The following is a 14,307-nucleotide window of genomic DNA, read 5'->3' as shown; positions in this document are numbered from 1 at the left end:
TGCAGCTGCACTGGGTGTTCCAGCCTTGCCCAAAGCAGGGGAGATGCAGGTCGCCTGCTGTCAGAGGGGAGACGGTTGGACTTACCCAGAGAGAGCATGGGGAAAGGAAGCAAATGTCCCTGTCGTGAGGTGATGTAAAGAGCCGGATGGACTCGCTCAGGACCAGGAAAGACTGACCAGGCAGGGTTAATGCGAAACTGAGAAGGGGGTGAGACCTTCCTGCTCTTAGTGGGATTGTTTGGCAAGGGACTGTTTGTTCCCCCCAGATGCACATACCGTGTTTAAACATGAGGCTAAAAATAAAGCCTGCCATTGACATTGTTTTTCCTTACTTCATTTAACAATCTAGTTGCTTTATGACCTGTAATTCTGAATCACGTTGAATCAAGCGGTGTAATTTGCAAGCAGGGACAGCGGCCTTTCTCCCCCTTCCCCTCATCTCTGCTCCACTGAGTGTGTTTTAATCCCACGGTTTTCAGCATTCCTAATGAGCCATTAACAAGCTGCCAATTACTTATGCAAATGAGGGGGGGCAGACATGGAGGGGTGGCTGTAGCTAGAGGTAAATTCTGCTACCTCAAAACGGCCTGAGATAAATCACTGCTGCTCTAAGAGCTGCCTGTACCCAAGAGTCCTCTCAGTTATATTATCTGCCATCTAAAAATGCCAGAGGTAATGCAGAGGATGGTTAAGAAAAGGGAAACAGAGGAGTAATCGCACATATATTTTTAATTATGTTTGCCAATAATCTATTTGGTGTGCTCCTTACCACAGTTCACCCCTCCCCTTTTCTTCCCAGAACTCAAAGCAGCAGCACCCCCAGCTAGGAAAGGGCCGCACAACCAGCCTGCAGAGAACAAAGGCCAGTTTCTCATTTTCGTATAAGTAAATGCTCCAAAAGCCATGGTCTCCAACACTGGGACATAAACTGTGAGAAACCCCAGCCATGCCTCATTCAGCTGGGGAGATGTGGGAGCAGAGCAGCTGCAGTTTGCAAAGCACCTAGTAAAGAGGTCAGCAAGGCCGCCACCAGGTCCTAGCCGGTCCTAAACCCCTGTCCTAACAGTTGCTGCTAGAGCCTTCCCAGGTGAAGGAGAGGTGACCAGCCTCCAGATCCCCTGGGCCACCTACTAAAAGCTTCTTGTGGCCCAGAATGACAAGACCCCACACTAGGTTCTCAGACAGCAGAAGGAAGCGATAGCACTGGGGGAGGATACCCTGGTGGGAGACCCAGTGGCTTCCCAGGAATCCCACCGCTTGGCTGTGGGTTGCCACTGGGCAGCTGGGCAGAAGGGTGCATGCAGATGGTGGCCTCTGTGGTCTTCTGCACTCAGCCACAACATGGGCACCACACCTGGGCTGTTCAAAAGCTACTGGCTAAGCCACCTTTCTTCTCGTCACTGCCCAGATAACAGCAGAGGCTAGGAAGGCCACTAAACCTATTCAAACTGCAGCCATCAGATAGTTTGTCAGGCACTGTAAGGACTTACCAATTTGTCTCCACCAGGCTGGAGACCCTTGCACCACACCCCACTTTTTTAGGACAGGCCTGCTCAGAGACATGCAATACCCGTGAAACAGCACAGCTGTTGGCTGGTTCCAACTTCAGAGGGGATCTGCGGTCTGCAAAGACTGCTTGTGCCAACAGAAATTGTCCATGACTGATCTGCATTATCATTTTGCAGTGAGCTGGTAATTCTACAAGAAGTGTTTAATAGCTCAAAAGCTAATCAGATAGAGGCTAAGTTAAACCATCATGATGCAAGAAATGCGTCCATCAGGATTCCGCTCTTTTTGCGACACAGAGAATGAAAATCAGCTCAGTTTCTGGCTTTGGAAAGTAGGAAGATTTGCCCAATAAATCTTAACCTGGCGATATAAAAGCAAAGTCTCAAAATGGCCTGAGAAAGGCAGCTTAGGAAATAGGACCAATAAAGCACTTGCATGTGTGATCACTCTATGCTAAAATGCTTTCAGATTGCTATCTCATAATCTCCCCTTCCATCGTCCCTCTCTCTCTGTCCTGACAGTGACTCCCCTCTGGGTAACCAATAATGCTCCATCTTTGTCTGCAGCCAGAGCCATTCCTGACTGAGGACTATACATGATTTAGATAAGGCTCCATTACTTAACTTCTGGATGCTGGATAATCAGTTCAACTGCCTTGGCATTAATCATAATAATATTCAAAATTCATTAGGCTAGATTGTTTGGAAATCTATTTCTTGTTAATGTCAGATTCACTGAGCATAGGCCTGGCAGCATACAGATAGAAACTTAATACAATGCAGGGTATAGGATCTCCCTATAGAAGCAGTCCCTTTCTTTACGTGCAGCTGGACCGTGATCTGGCAGCTCCTGCCTGGTTTGTCATTTGTGAATCTTGTTAAGTAGCAGTGAAACACTGTGAGCATGCTGCCAACATGCATGATGTTGGTTGACCAAGGGACATCTATAGAAACATATAGCTGAGTATGGAGTTTTTAAAGGGGAAGGTTAGATGCTCAGATCTGCACCCACAAATCTCAATAGTATCTTTTGTATCTAAAAAGTGGGCAGGCAACACAGAAACTTTTATGTGCAATCATGGTATGGAGGTACAAAAATCAAAAGTCTATTTAAAATAGAAATCTGTTCCTTGCTTTCCTGAAAACTTACGGTACTTCAGATTAGAGGATGGGGCCTTAGTCCTTTACCAAGTTGAAAAACTTTCAGCAATAAAAGAGCTGGATCATTCCTCCTAGCCAGTTTCTTGTAGGCCAATTGAGGACGGGTCCCAGTGGTGCCCTTCCTAATGGTTTATTTGGCCTGTTTAAGCATTTGGGGTGATGGTGCTTTCCTTCAGGTACAAATTCTCACCCTCTAGTTGAACAGTGGTTTCTCAGCAGGGAAACATCACGGAAATATAGAACAACTTCAGAAGATGCATACGCTTTCTCTCCTATGAAGGCAGTGCAGGCACAGATGGCATCCCAGACAAACACGTTGCAAGCTGTGTTAAAATAAAGAGCTCATCATCGGAGGCTGCAGTGTCACACCTACTAATGATGTGATTAAACTCATCAGTGCTGGTGGGAAAGCTGTGCCAGCTCTGGCACTGTTGAATGGAGAGCTGCATTTCACAGTAGAGGCAAACCCCAACTCCCCCCACCCATAAGTGAGGCTGCTGTAGAGACACGTCGAATATATGATGTTAATGGCTAAACTTCCTGAGGCATAACATAGAGGAGGTTGCCCTGGACATGCCCTTCCCATGCCCTCCTGAAGCATCCCTGTCAAAAGGTGGTGTGGCCCGCAGAGGAGAGGCTGCAGATGGTGACAAGAGGCAGAGGGACAGGCACAGGAGAAGAGAGCGACTGCACCCATCTGAGCACAGTTGCTATGAGGGAACAGCAGCAGCACTGGGAAGTGGCAGAACTAAAACCAGCGATAGCCAAAATGGTGGCACCTGCAGAAGATGAGGCTGGGGTTTGGCTGCAGGATTCTGCTGGAAAAAAAGCTAAATTTGAAAATTCAAAGGAATCAAGCATTGCATCCTCTTCTGCTCTATTTTTCCACCTGAGACTTTCTGTGCATTGAAGTTTCCTCCATTCTTTATCAAATTTTCCAGATGCCCTTGAGTAGGACAGAGCTGCTGGAGTCCCGTGCATTTTAACCACTGTGTTAAAATTCTTCCTCCCTACTTTATTTAGCCAGAAGCGTAAATAAATAAGCAAACCCACAAACACAGGAACCTGGCTCCCAGATGCCATTAGAGCCCTCGAGCACTAAGTGGCCATCACAGACATCACTGGTTGCCTTCTGCTCCCCTTCCTGCAGCCAGACAGACACTCCACCCCAGTGAGCCCCGCTGGGACCATTTTACAAACCCAGCACCCGGTAGGACACATCTGACTGTTTTTGCCATAATATAGGACTGCTTCTAGACGGTCAGCTCCCCGAACTGGGTGAGTTTTCCTAGATGAGTCTCTAGCCACCTGCTCTCCATTAGGGTTAGCCACAAGAGGAAGGACGGAAGGAGAAAGTGAGTCTAAGGAAACCGCTAATGTTCTGCAGTGTCTGATAGGATGAATGACCCCTGCAGACATATGCTGAGCAGACAGGACAGTCCTCAATTATGTCATTGCTGGAGCATTTACTTCAAGGAGAAACACGACTACCAATGCTGGGCTTAAAGCCTTGACTGGTTTCACTGCCTCTGGATAAGCCGCTCTAGTCCAAGAGCGTTAGGTATGTGTATGCAGCATGCACAGGCAATGACACGCATGTCTCCGTAGGAAACAGCTTCACAGCCCAAAGAGTAGAGCTGAAAAAAAACCCGATTAAATTTCATTCTGCCCTCTTTCCTTTGTGAGAGAGGGCCCTAAAGGATTTGCTAAGGTATTGATGGGTGCCAATCCATATATCCCAGTGGGCAACCCACAGCCTCCCTCAGGAAATCACAAGCAAATCTTGCCTACATGATGGAAATTTCCTGCTTGCCACACTGATTTTCCCCAGCCTCGTCCTCACCGTATTATCCCTGTGCGAACTTCTATATACTTCTCTCACATTTTCTAACCTTCAAGCTTACAACCTTATAAATATTTGCAATCAGGTAGCACATCTACCCACTCCAGTCATTCTTTAGGCAAACTATTTACATACAGTTCTTTCTATCCTCAGCAATCAATTGCTTCACACTGTCTTTGTTTCTGCTGCTCCTCTCCAGAAGCTGTTGACCTTATAGATACTCTTTGTGGGGCTCAGTCAGGGACATGTGGCTGTGTAATAAAAGAGTATTTAAAATAATGATTGCTGTAGAGGCACACACTTTGCTCTTTGACTTAGGTCCTTTACATGGGTGGCTTCAGAAGAGCATTTGTTTTACTGGCACACTGGAAGCCACAAGCTTGCTGAGGAGCTGCCACCCCACAAGGGAGTGTGCTTGGTTCGAAAAGGACAGGGTTTATAAAGACAAAATGCAACACGGCCTGGGGCAGGCACAATCTCACTTTACAGCGATACTTGCTGTATATTGATCAGAACAGGCTCAGTGCTTTATTAGCCACCCAAGAGGTGCGATGAGCTGCTACTGGAATTTGTGCTTGATAATCAAAGACATTTGTCATTCTTCAAAATGCTCTGTGAGTAGGTGTTTGATTTGGGTGCGTGTGAAAAATGGAGGACAGCAATCCAGAGCAAGAGGCAGGGAGGCAGCAGGCATGGGTAGGGTGTCCTGCTGCCCACCCCTTATCCTGACCCACAGGGCATCCCTGCTGCGGCATCCCATGTGGCCCCGGGGACACCATCCCACAAGGCAGGACCCAGAGGCCGTGCAGCTCTGTGGCTCGGCAGAGTCCTCCACCACTGGCAAAGCTCTCCCCCATGAAGCTTGAAGAGCAGCAGCCGTTGCTGCCGTTGAGCCCCCGGCTGCCTGGCACACATAGCTCCCTCAAAGCCCTCCTTTCTCTTTTGGCTTTCCCACATTTCCTAGACAAACTGCTCTGGGTTTTTTTCCTCCCTCTCACTGACAGGTACAGGTGGCCTTGCTGTCCGCTCATCGTACCTCCCCCAGCTTGAATTGTAAACTATTTGACAACAGCTTTAAATGCACCTAATGAGTTTTCAGTCTGCATTCTTCTGCCATCCCTCTGCTTCTCTGACATCGGGAAGAGTCGTTTGGAAACCTATCGCAGACTTCCCTATGTTGGAGGTCTAATTACATAGAAACTGGTGACCTTGTAAGTACAGGGTAATCTGCTGTGTAATACCAAGGTAAATTATCCCAGTACTTCTGTCTTTTCCACTGCAACCTTCTGCAGAGATGGAAATACAGCCAGTTAAATAGTAATTAATCTCAGAACCATTTGACACTTGCCCAAGCTGGTGAGGAGTAACCAGCAGAAGCCCGCTGGCTCTGCACGGGGCAAAGGACAGGCGCAGGACCCACCGCTCTGGGAGTGTCTGGTGTCACCTGGCCAAAGCAGGGGCTACTTTGTCACCCAGCTGTCCGGGTGCCGGCTGCCTGGGGCAGCAGGGACGGGCTGCTTTCTCAGAGCTGGATGCAGCTGTCTCCTGTCTGCCCTGTGCTAGGCATTGCTTATTCAGAGGGACACATCCAGAGTCATCTGCAGGAGGAAGGGGGCACCAGGGGTATGCCGATGCCCGAGGGGAACAGGCACCCGCCCTGTCTGCGTTAGCAGAATGGGGCCAGAGGTTCAGAGCTGCTCATCTGTGATGGGGGTGAGCCATCTGGAGCACTTTCTTACCCTCACCGCCAGCGAGGTGTGTGGGAACAATCCAAACCAGCCAGGCACAGCCCCGGGCGTTCACCCTGCAGAACTCCAGGAAAACCAGCCAAGAGATTCGCTTTCTTCCTCCCCACTGTGAGATGCGCTTCGTTCCCTCCCACACTAACAGCCTGTCGCCCTGGGGCTGGGGGCTGCCTGTCTGACCCCTGGTAACTTTGTGGCAACGAAATATATTTGCATACATTTTAGACCTGCTGACAACATTCCCTCTGGAGACCTTCAGGTTTTTACAGTAACCACGGCAATGATTTTCAGATTATAGACTAATAAAATATTTTAATTTGTTAGGAACATTAAGGTGGGCACTGTACGATTCTTATGACATTTAAATAGTGCTTAAAAAAAAAAAAAGGAGGGGGGGTTCTGAGTGCATTTCTTTTCCAAACAGGAGCACTGAAATAGAAAGTCAAAATCCCACACGCTGGTACCGAGATCAGCTCTGACACCTCCCCTCTGTGCCTGTTTCACTTGAATACCTGCCAAGTTAAATAAGCAAACATGGGACTGCAGCGTCCTAGTTGCAAACCTGGTTTTGGCAAATGAGCCCTCCTCCTTAGTCACTCTGGTTACGCTGCGCGGCAGTGACCTGATCTGAGCATATATGACTCCATGTACCATTGGCCTCTATGGACTGGGTCACAACTAATGGGTAACACAGAGTTTTTGCACCTCAGCCTATACTCACCTATTTCTTCCCTCTCGCCCATTCATTGTGCACTCTGATTAACTAACCGAATACTAAAAGAATGTAAAGCAAGCAAGTCGTGGCTCTAGAGCATCCCATCTTTTCCATGGCACACAACATACACTCTGTGCCACAAGGCAGACTACTGCACCAGACCCTTTCCTCTGGCTGGGTAGCAATTGCGTGGTTTGGAGTCAATAAGACTGCACTGAATAAAGCAGGGGCATTTTGGAGGAGGAAAGTTGCCCTTGCAGCTCTATGGGTTGATAGGGCTGATAGCTCAGTTTCCTAACCTGTAAAACAGGGCAATGCCACTCACTGACTTCTCAAAGATGCTGTGCAGGTAATGGCTTGTACAGTAAAAGAATAAATGGCATGGAAAAGCCTGCCAAGAAAGGGAAAAATTGTCAAATGTTTAGCTCAGTGTTAGTTATACCTGAGACAAGAGAGACAGAGGGTTACACGATTAATATTATGGAGAAGAATAGCAAAGACGTTCCTTTGTTCTGCAAGTACTTTTGCCTTGTACCTCAACCAGATCATACAAGATTAACGGCAGGTGATTATGTGAAGTCTGTACTACAAGGCTGAGGCAAGTGTGAGCTCGGACCTCCCCATTATCATTACCTGACCTTGCACGTTCCCTTTTGCAACTTCAGCATTTTTTTGTGGATAGGATATCTGAGTGGTTATTTTAAGAAAACTGTGTTAAATTTCTTGCTTCTGTGCCAGGTACCTGCTGTTCAACAAACGGGCCATGACTAAGCATAGACTGGAAATTAGAAGCATCTACGAGTTAAAGCAATGAGATTCTGGGACTGTCTTCCCTTAGGAGCACATTTAATAGTGGTGCTTGATTATGAAAAGGATAAATCTGATGTGATTGATGCAACAGGGGATTGGATTTGATGATCCAGGGAATCCCTTCCAGACCTCTCTACTTCTAATGAATTTATTTTTTAAGGGGGGGGGGGGGGGATGCAGTGCCCTACTGATGGCAAACAACAGTGAAGCGTGGAGATACCTGCTGATGGTAGTGGGTCTCCGTCCCCAGATTTAACCACTTCCCATCACCAAGAAGGTGGAGCAGGTGTCTCTCCTGGTTCTGCTCATCCTGAACATACCAAGCAGAGGTGGGCACAAGGATCCTACCTGCTTCCCTTTTCACATTTTCCACCTACTGAGGACTTCCAAAATTTACTCTCCTTGAATGAGTACCACAGATGTCTGAGCTCATAGGTTCTCTATGTGTTTCTAAGGTACTTACCTATCTCCCAACACCATAATGACTGTGTCCCTTGCAATGTTTTTTTCATGTGAATCTCCTTGGTGAAGATGAGCATGGACCACCTTTTAACAACAGGAAACTGAGGCACAGAAGGACTAACTGAATTTCCCATGGTGGCAGAGGACATGGGTAGCATGGCAGGGACCTGCAGCCTGATCCGAGGCTGGGATCTCACTGACAGACTCTTCTTCTCCATGCACCTAACCGGGTTCTCCCTTTCACAACAGGAATAGCAGAGCAGAAAGTATTTTTCAGCCCAAGCGTTCACTGGTCTGGGATTCCTCTCCTGTGTCAACCCAAGGGGGCTGAGCTTGGGGTTTCTGAGGGCACAGTGCAAGGTTGTTTCAGAAGGGATGCACAGGGAAAGTGGTTATGTTCCTTTTTCCCCTGAGTAGTTTTAATTCTTTAATTCCTACTTACTCATAAGATAAAATGCTGTGATTTCTGCAGGATCAAATGGTGCAGGATAAGCTAAGGGAGTTTATTAATTAGCATGCTTTCAGGGCAGGGTAAAAATAATAAAAAGAAGCAACAGGATTGTAGATGATAGCTATAAATATGACCCAAGAATTACCTGACATGCCATTTTAGCCAAAGGGACGCTGTCATGTTAGTGCTGGGCATGGCACTCTGATAGTGAATAAAAATCATAAATGAGAGGGGCAAGGCTTTCTCTCTCCAAAATGTGGCTATTCACAGACATGTGCTACATTTCTCCAGGGCCTGATCCTGCAACTAATACCAAGTATAGCACTTCTGTGTGTGAGTGCTCCGCTGGCTTCCCCAGGGATTGCTTGTAGCAGTGAGTGCTAAGCCCAGTGGTAAGCAGCTGCAGGATCAGATTCATAGTGTGCCAAGCATTTTGGATGAAAAGAGCTATAAAGAAGTCACATATTATTATGTCACATTGCAAAGGTCAACCCCAGTATTTGTTCTGTCATAAGGACATGATTGAAAGGCAAAAAAATAGTGTCAGGGCACAGGGGAAAATCATTTTTTAAAAACTGCCTTCAGGGCTGAGGACACAAAATTACATCAGTGCTTAGAACTAAATTCCCATCCACACCCGGCAATTCAATTTGGGCTCAGAAAGGCATAAATGTAACAAAATCACCTTTCGGTGGCACGTCTTCTTATCTGCTGACATATCCCCTGTAAAATCAGCGATATCTAAACTCACACTCCCGTGTGATTCTGGCAACAGTCAGGAACTGCCAGAGACCTGCTCCATCATGGATCCTGGGAGGGCTTTGCAAGATCCACTCAGCTGCTTAACACCACGTAGGTATTCGCTTAATCCCCATCGTTGCCAGGGCAGGAGGAGTAGTGGTGGCATTGGGAGGAAGCTGGGTGGTGGGACAGCTGGTCCTTCATCACCTGGCCAGGAGCATACACCTCACCTAGCAATGTCACAGGGAAGTTTGGATAATTGGACCCCAGTAATTTGTCCGAGTCATGGCTACTCTGCAAATATTTATGCCCATTGCTTTGGGCTTGCTGGCACAGAGAAGCTATTGAGAAATTGTGCTGGTTGTGGCTGGGGTAGAGTTAATTTTCTTCATAGTAGCTAGTATGGGGCTATATTTTGGATTTGTGCTGGAAACAGTGTTAATAATACGGGGGTATTTTCCTTATGGCTGCGCAGTGCTCACACAGGGTCAAGGCCTTTTCTGCTTCTCACCCCACCCCACCAGCGAGGAGGCTGGGGGGGCACAAGAAGTTGGGAGGGGACACAGCCGGGACAGCTGACCCCAACTGACCAAAGGGATATTCCAGACCATATGACACCATGCTCAGCCTATAAAGCTGGGGGAAGAAGAAGGAAGAGGGGATGTTTGGAGTGATGGTGTTTGTCTTCCCAAGTAACAGTTATGCATGGTGGAGCCCTGCTTTCCTGGAGATGGCTGAACACCTGCCTGCCAGTGGGAAGTGGTGAATGAATTCCTTCTTTTGCTTTGCTTGCGTATAGCTTTTGCTTTACCTATTAAACTGTCTTTATCTCAACCCATGAGTTTTCTCAGTTTTACTCTTCTGATTCTCTCCCTCATCCCGCTGTGGCAGAGAGTGAATGAGCAGCTGTGAGGGGCTTAGTTGCCAGCTGGGGTTAAACCACAACAGAAATAAAGCGTGAAAGCCATCACTTTCCTGCCTTAACTTATGAGGGGTCATAACTGCCCTGCACAGACAGTGTCTTTGGGTGGATTAGCTCGATCCACTTCCAAAACAGACTCAGGCAAACGCTCCCCAACTCTCTGGATCAACAGAGCACTTTCTTGCGTGCCAGCAGCAAAACCACACAGGACAATCAAGTTCAATGTTTGCCCCTCTCACAGGCTTCTGCAGCTCACCTCCAGCAGCCTTGCAGCTTGCTGGCAGTGGCTTCTGGGATGCTGTGACAGTTGGGGACCCACTGGACTGAGCATCCCTACACAGAGGCTCCAGCATGCAGCAAGCACAACGGGATGACGGCTCGCCTCTGTGGAAGGGAGGGCAAGGTGAACAGAGGTGTTACCAGCCCTCAGCTGGCTCACATGGCTCCCATCAGCCACGACCTTGGCAAACCCAAACTCCTTTGCACTATCACAGCATCAAACTCACACCAATCCCTCGCTGCTGCTCCTCTGGGCAAGGGATGGGAGCAGCAGTGGGGCGGTGATGGTTGACATCCACTCAATCTCAGCTGCAAGCATCCAACCGGTCAGACACTGAGGCTGTGTCTTGACTAGCAAACACAAGGCGTCAGGGCTGGCATGTGACAGTTCAACTGTTCAAATGGTCTGGTTTTAGTCCACGCCAATTTGGCAGCATCCAAACAACTGTTGAGAGGACAACACAAGTCAGGGACGGTGCCCTGTGAGCAGTGCAAACGCCACCCTGCTTGGAGACGCGGAGTGGTTTAGCTGCACGGAGACAAACCATGCTGTGCTCGCTGCCATCAAAGCCAGAGGACGGCCCATCCTGTCCACTAGTGCAGACACAGCCTGAACACCCACAGAGGAAGACTGCACTGAGGACTTTTGCATTCATCCCATGTCATCTCGCCATACAGACAAGCCCCAGAGAGTTGCCCTAGTAGAAACATGTGCAGTTCCCATCATACGCGAGAGCCCCTTCACTGCCAAATGCACTAGACCCGACCTAGTCCCAAAGCTGCTCAACCCCACGTGTCATTTCATGCTCAAGCAGCACCAGTCCCCCGCTTCCAGCTGCCCCAGGGGTCGAGATCCACTCACTGTTGCAGCTGCCGGCGGTGCCAGTCTCTGTCGCTGCCACGCTGCGCTGAACTGGCCCTTCGGACGCGGCCCTTCCTGACAGTGAATGGGTGAAAACAAGGGAAGGAGACAAACAAAAGAGAAGGGAAGGGTGAGAGAGGGAGGAAGGGATGGGGGGGATGAAGCAAGGGGACAAGAAGGGAAAGGGTATGTCTTTAACCGAACTGTATGTCTTTTACTGGCTGCAACATCCCAACACTGCACAACCCTTGCTGTGAGGGCATGGGGCAGGTGAGACCCTTTGGCCCTGGTCACCACCACCTTGCACCCCACACCACCACCTGCACCAGTGCAGAGGGAGGGCGAGCTGGGCAAGAGTCAAGGGGGGCTTAGCCTCCTGAAACTTCTCCTTGGACTGTGAAGCCACATCCCTTGGGGGACCCAGAGTCCTCCAGACAGAAGTTTTAGGAGGCTTGAGCAGTTCCTCTGTATCTGGTACTCAAGCACCCTGCTCCTTGCCCATCACCAGCCCTCCTGGGCATGGTGCAGGGACCCTTCTGCCTCTGCCAGCAGGACAAGACCCAGGCCTGATGTCTTTACTCAAGCAAGCTTGGGTTAGCCAGAGTTAAGGGCATCATTGGCCAAATGTCCAGTGAAGCAGCTGGTACATCACCCTACACTTCCCCAAAAGTCCATGTCCCATCGGAATTCTCGCAGGCTGGGGGAGGAAATAAAAACCAAACTCATCCCACAGCTTCCGATCACCCACAAACCTGCCAGAGCTTGCAAAACTGAACCTTAGGAGGGGACAAGGGAAGCGAAATGATGGAGCAGAAAATACAGCACTACATTTTCCCACGTATCAAAGTAGGAAAGATTTGGGGAGTGGGAGGGAGGGTAAGGGGTAGGGATCTCAGTATGCAAATTAAGAGTGAATGATGAGCATAAGGTCCACTGACTTTCTAGTAAGGTGTTCGTGTTCCCACCAGGACAAAAAGGAGACAAAATCCCAAGACAAAAGGGAAGTTGGTGAGCAGAATGGTTTGGGGGGAGACTTATGGCTGTGCTGCTTAGGAGCTCAGGCTGACAGCTGTCCGGGGAGTACCAAAAATATGACCTCAGGGTGTGTCCAGCTAGTCATCACCCTGGGCGCCTTCCCACACCACACCAGAGGTGAAAATTGAGCTGCTAAATGTAGCTGACAGCTCATTCTGCTTGGGGAATTGCCCCGTCAATGACTGACTCGCCTCCCTTCCCAAAAAGTTGAGGTAGGAAATGGGTGAGGGAAAGGCTCAGAAAATTGTTTCATGATGGTTGTTTAAATTGCCTCTGCATTACAATGTTACAGTTAGGGAAAAAGAAAAGAGAGATCTATCGCATAAAGCTGCATCCTAAAGCCAGCTGGGGCAGAGGTACAGACATTGGAAAGAAGCAGAGCAAATGAAGTCATCCAGCAGTGGAAAAAAGCCATCAATATAATATAGTGCAGAACAAAGCGAATTCTACCTCAAACACAGAGCTGAAAGAGAAACATCTTGCTCTGTCAGATCTATTACCATGCATTTATTCCAATAACAAATAACTAACCCAGAGAGTAACCCAAACCTGATTTATTCCTCCATCTAAGTAAATATGAAGAGGCAGACGAATCCGACCGTAAAAAACACTGATCTCATATGTTTTCCTTGTATGTATTGGAAAAAATAGGAGTGGAGTTTCTGCCTTGCTGCCAGGGGATGCTGGCAAAGCATTTGAGCTATAGATATTGTATCTTGTCACTAATGACTGCAGGGAACTAAAAGGGATTTGGATTTTTTAATGCTTCACATTAATTGATAATTTGGTCTCAGAATCCACAGTGGAACACAGGATTTGCTATATTGGATCAGTCTAGTGGCCCATAAAATCTGGCATCTTGCCTCAGTGATGCTCAGAAAAATTATCATCCACTGTCTTTGCTTATAAGGTTGCTGGCCATTTCTGTAAGGCCATACAATTGAAAGAGACAAAAGGTCTTTCTGGCCTGCACAGCAAGCCTCTTTAAAACCCTGAAACGTGGTTTTGGCAGGGCTGTATTACATCTTTTTTTTTTTTTTTTTTTTAATGCAAGGAAGAAACTCTAACTACAAACATTTTCTAATAGACACGCTGCTGTTTTTCCTCTTGGTCACCACAGCCCAAGTAGTGAGAAAGTGAACTTGTGTTTTCAGAGGGCAAATGAAAACACGACTGAGGCCAGAGAGGGGGATATGCCTTGTACTGAGCAGAATAATATTGATTAGGCAGTGTAAAGATTTCCCTCACTAATTCCTTTAGCAATCTTACCAAGTGTTACCCGCATAATTGGATGGGGAAGAGAGAGGTGGAATCACTTAAGCGTTCAAAGCTCAACACACACCAAGAAAAGATTCCTATTTTGTGTGTGTGCGCAATTTTGTGCATCGTTGCCCCTTGATTGTACATTGAACATGCTCTCTTTGACAGCCTAGCCCTAAACAGCCTGTTTATTAAAGACAGCTGCTTGCAAATAGGGGCTCTCTCCATCCAGCTGGCGTGGAGAAGGAGCTCACTGTGGCTGTGAGAGAGGCAGGACTATGAAACGGGGGGATCAGGAGGGGAAAGCCTGTGGAAACTCCAACCATGCAGGAATCAGGAGGAAAAAAGAAAGGCAGTGGTTTCTTTCCATGCAAACATCTTAATTAAGGAGGATGATGAAGATATTTGCATCTTAAGGACATCTTCAGTTTGTCTTTAAGCAAAGCATAATTTAGCCATGCTCCCACTAAACTGGTTTATAACTTCTCTGCCTCCAGTTCTTCTGCTGATCAT

At 47.9% G+C, this 14,307-nt stretch overlaps 1 protein-coding gene across 2 annotated transcripts in view; it reads right to left on the bottom strand.

Annotated features, from left to right (window-relative positions):
* The window catches only part of NTRK3 (neurotrophic receptor tyrosine kinase 3), a 234,024-nt gene that overhangs the window by 23,826 nt on the left and 195,891 nt on the right, over positions 1-14,307 (bottom strand). Inside the window, exon 16 of one of the 2 annotated variants that reach the window (XM_069798466.1) lies at positions 11,500-11,574. The exons of the other annotated variant lie outside the window; for it this stretch is intronic. Within the exon in view, the coding sequence (XP_069654567.1) occupies positions 11,500-11,574 (75 nt within the window). The remainder of the gene's footprint in view (positions 1-11,499; positions 11,575-14,307) is intronic. 2 annotated transcript variants of the gene reach the window in all.

Source organism: Haliaeetus albicilla, chromosome 12, assembly GCF_947461875.1.
Source record: "Haliaeetus albicilla chromosome 12, bHalAlb1.1, whole genome shotgun sequence".
Lineage (NCBI taxonomy): Eukaryota > Metazoa > Chordata > Aves > Accipitriformes > Accipitridae > Haliaeetus > Haliaeetus albicilla.
This window is presented reverse-complemented; position numbering and strand designations above follow the sequence as displayed.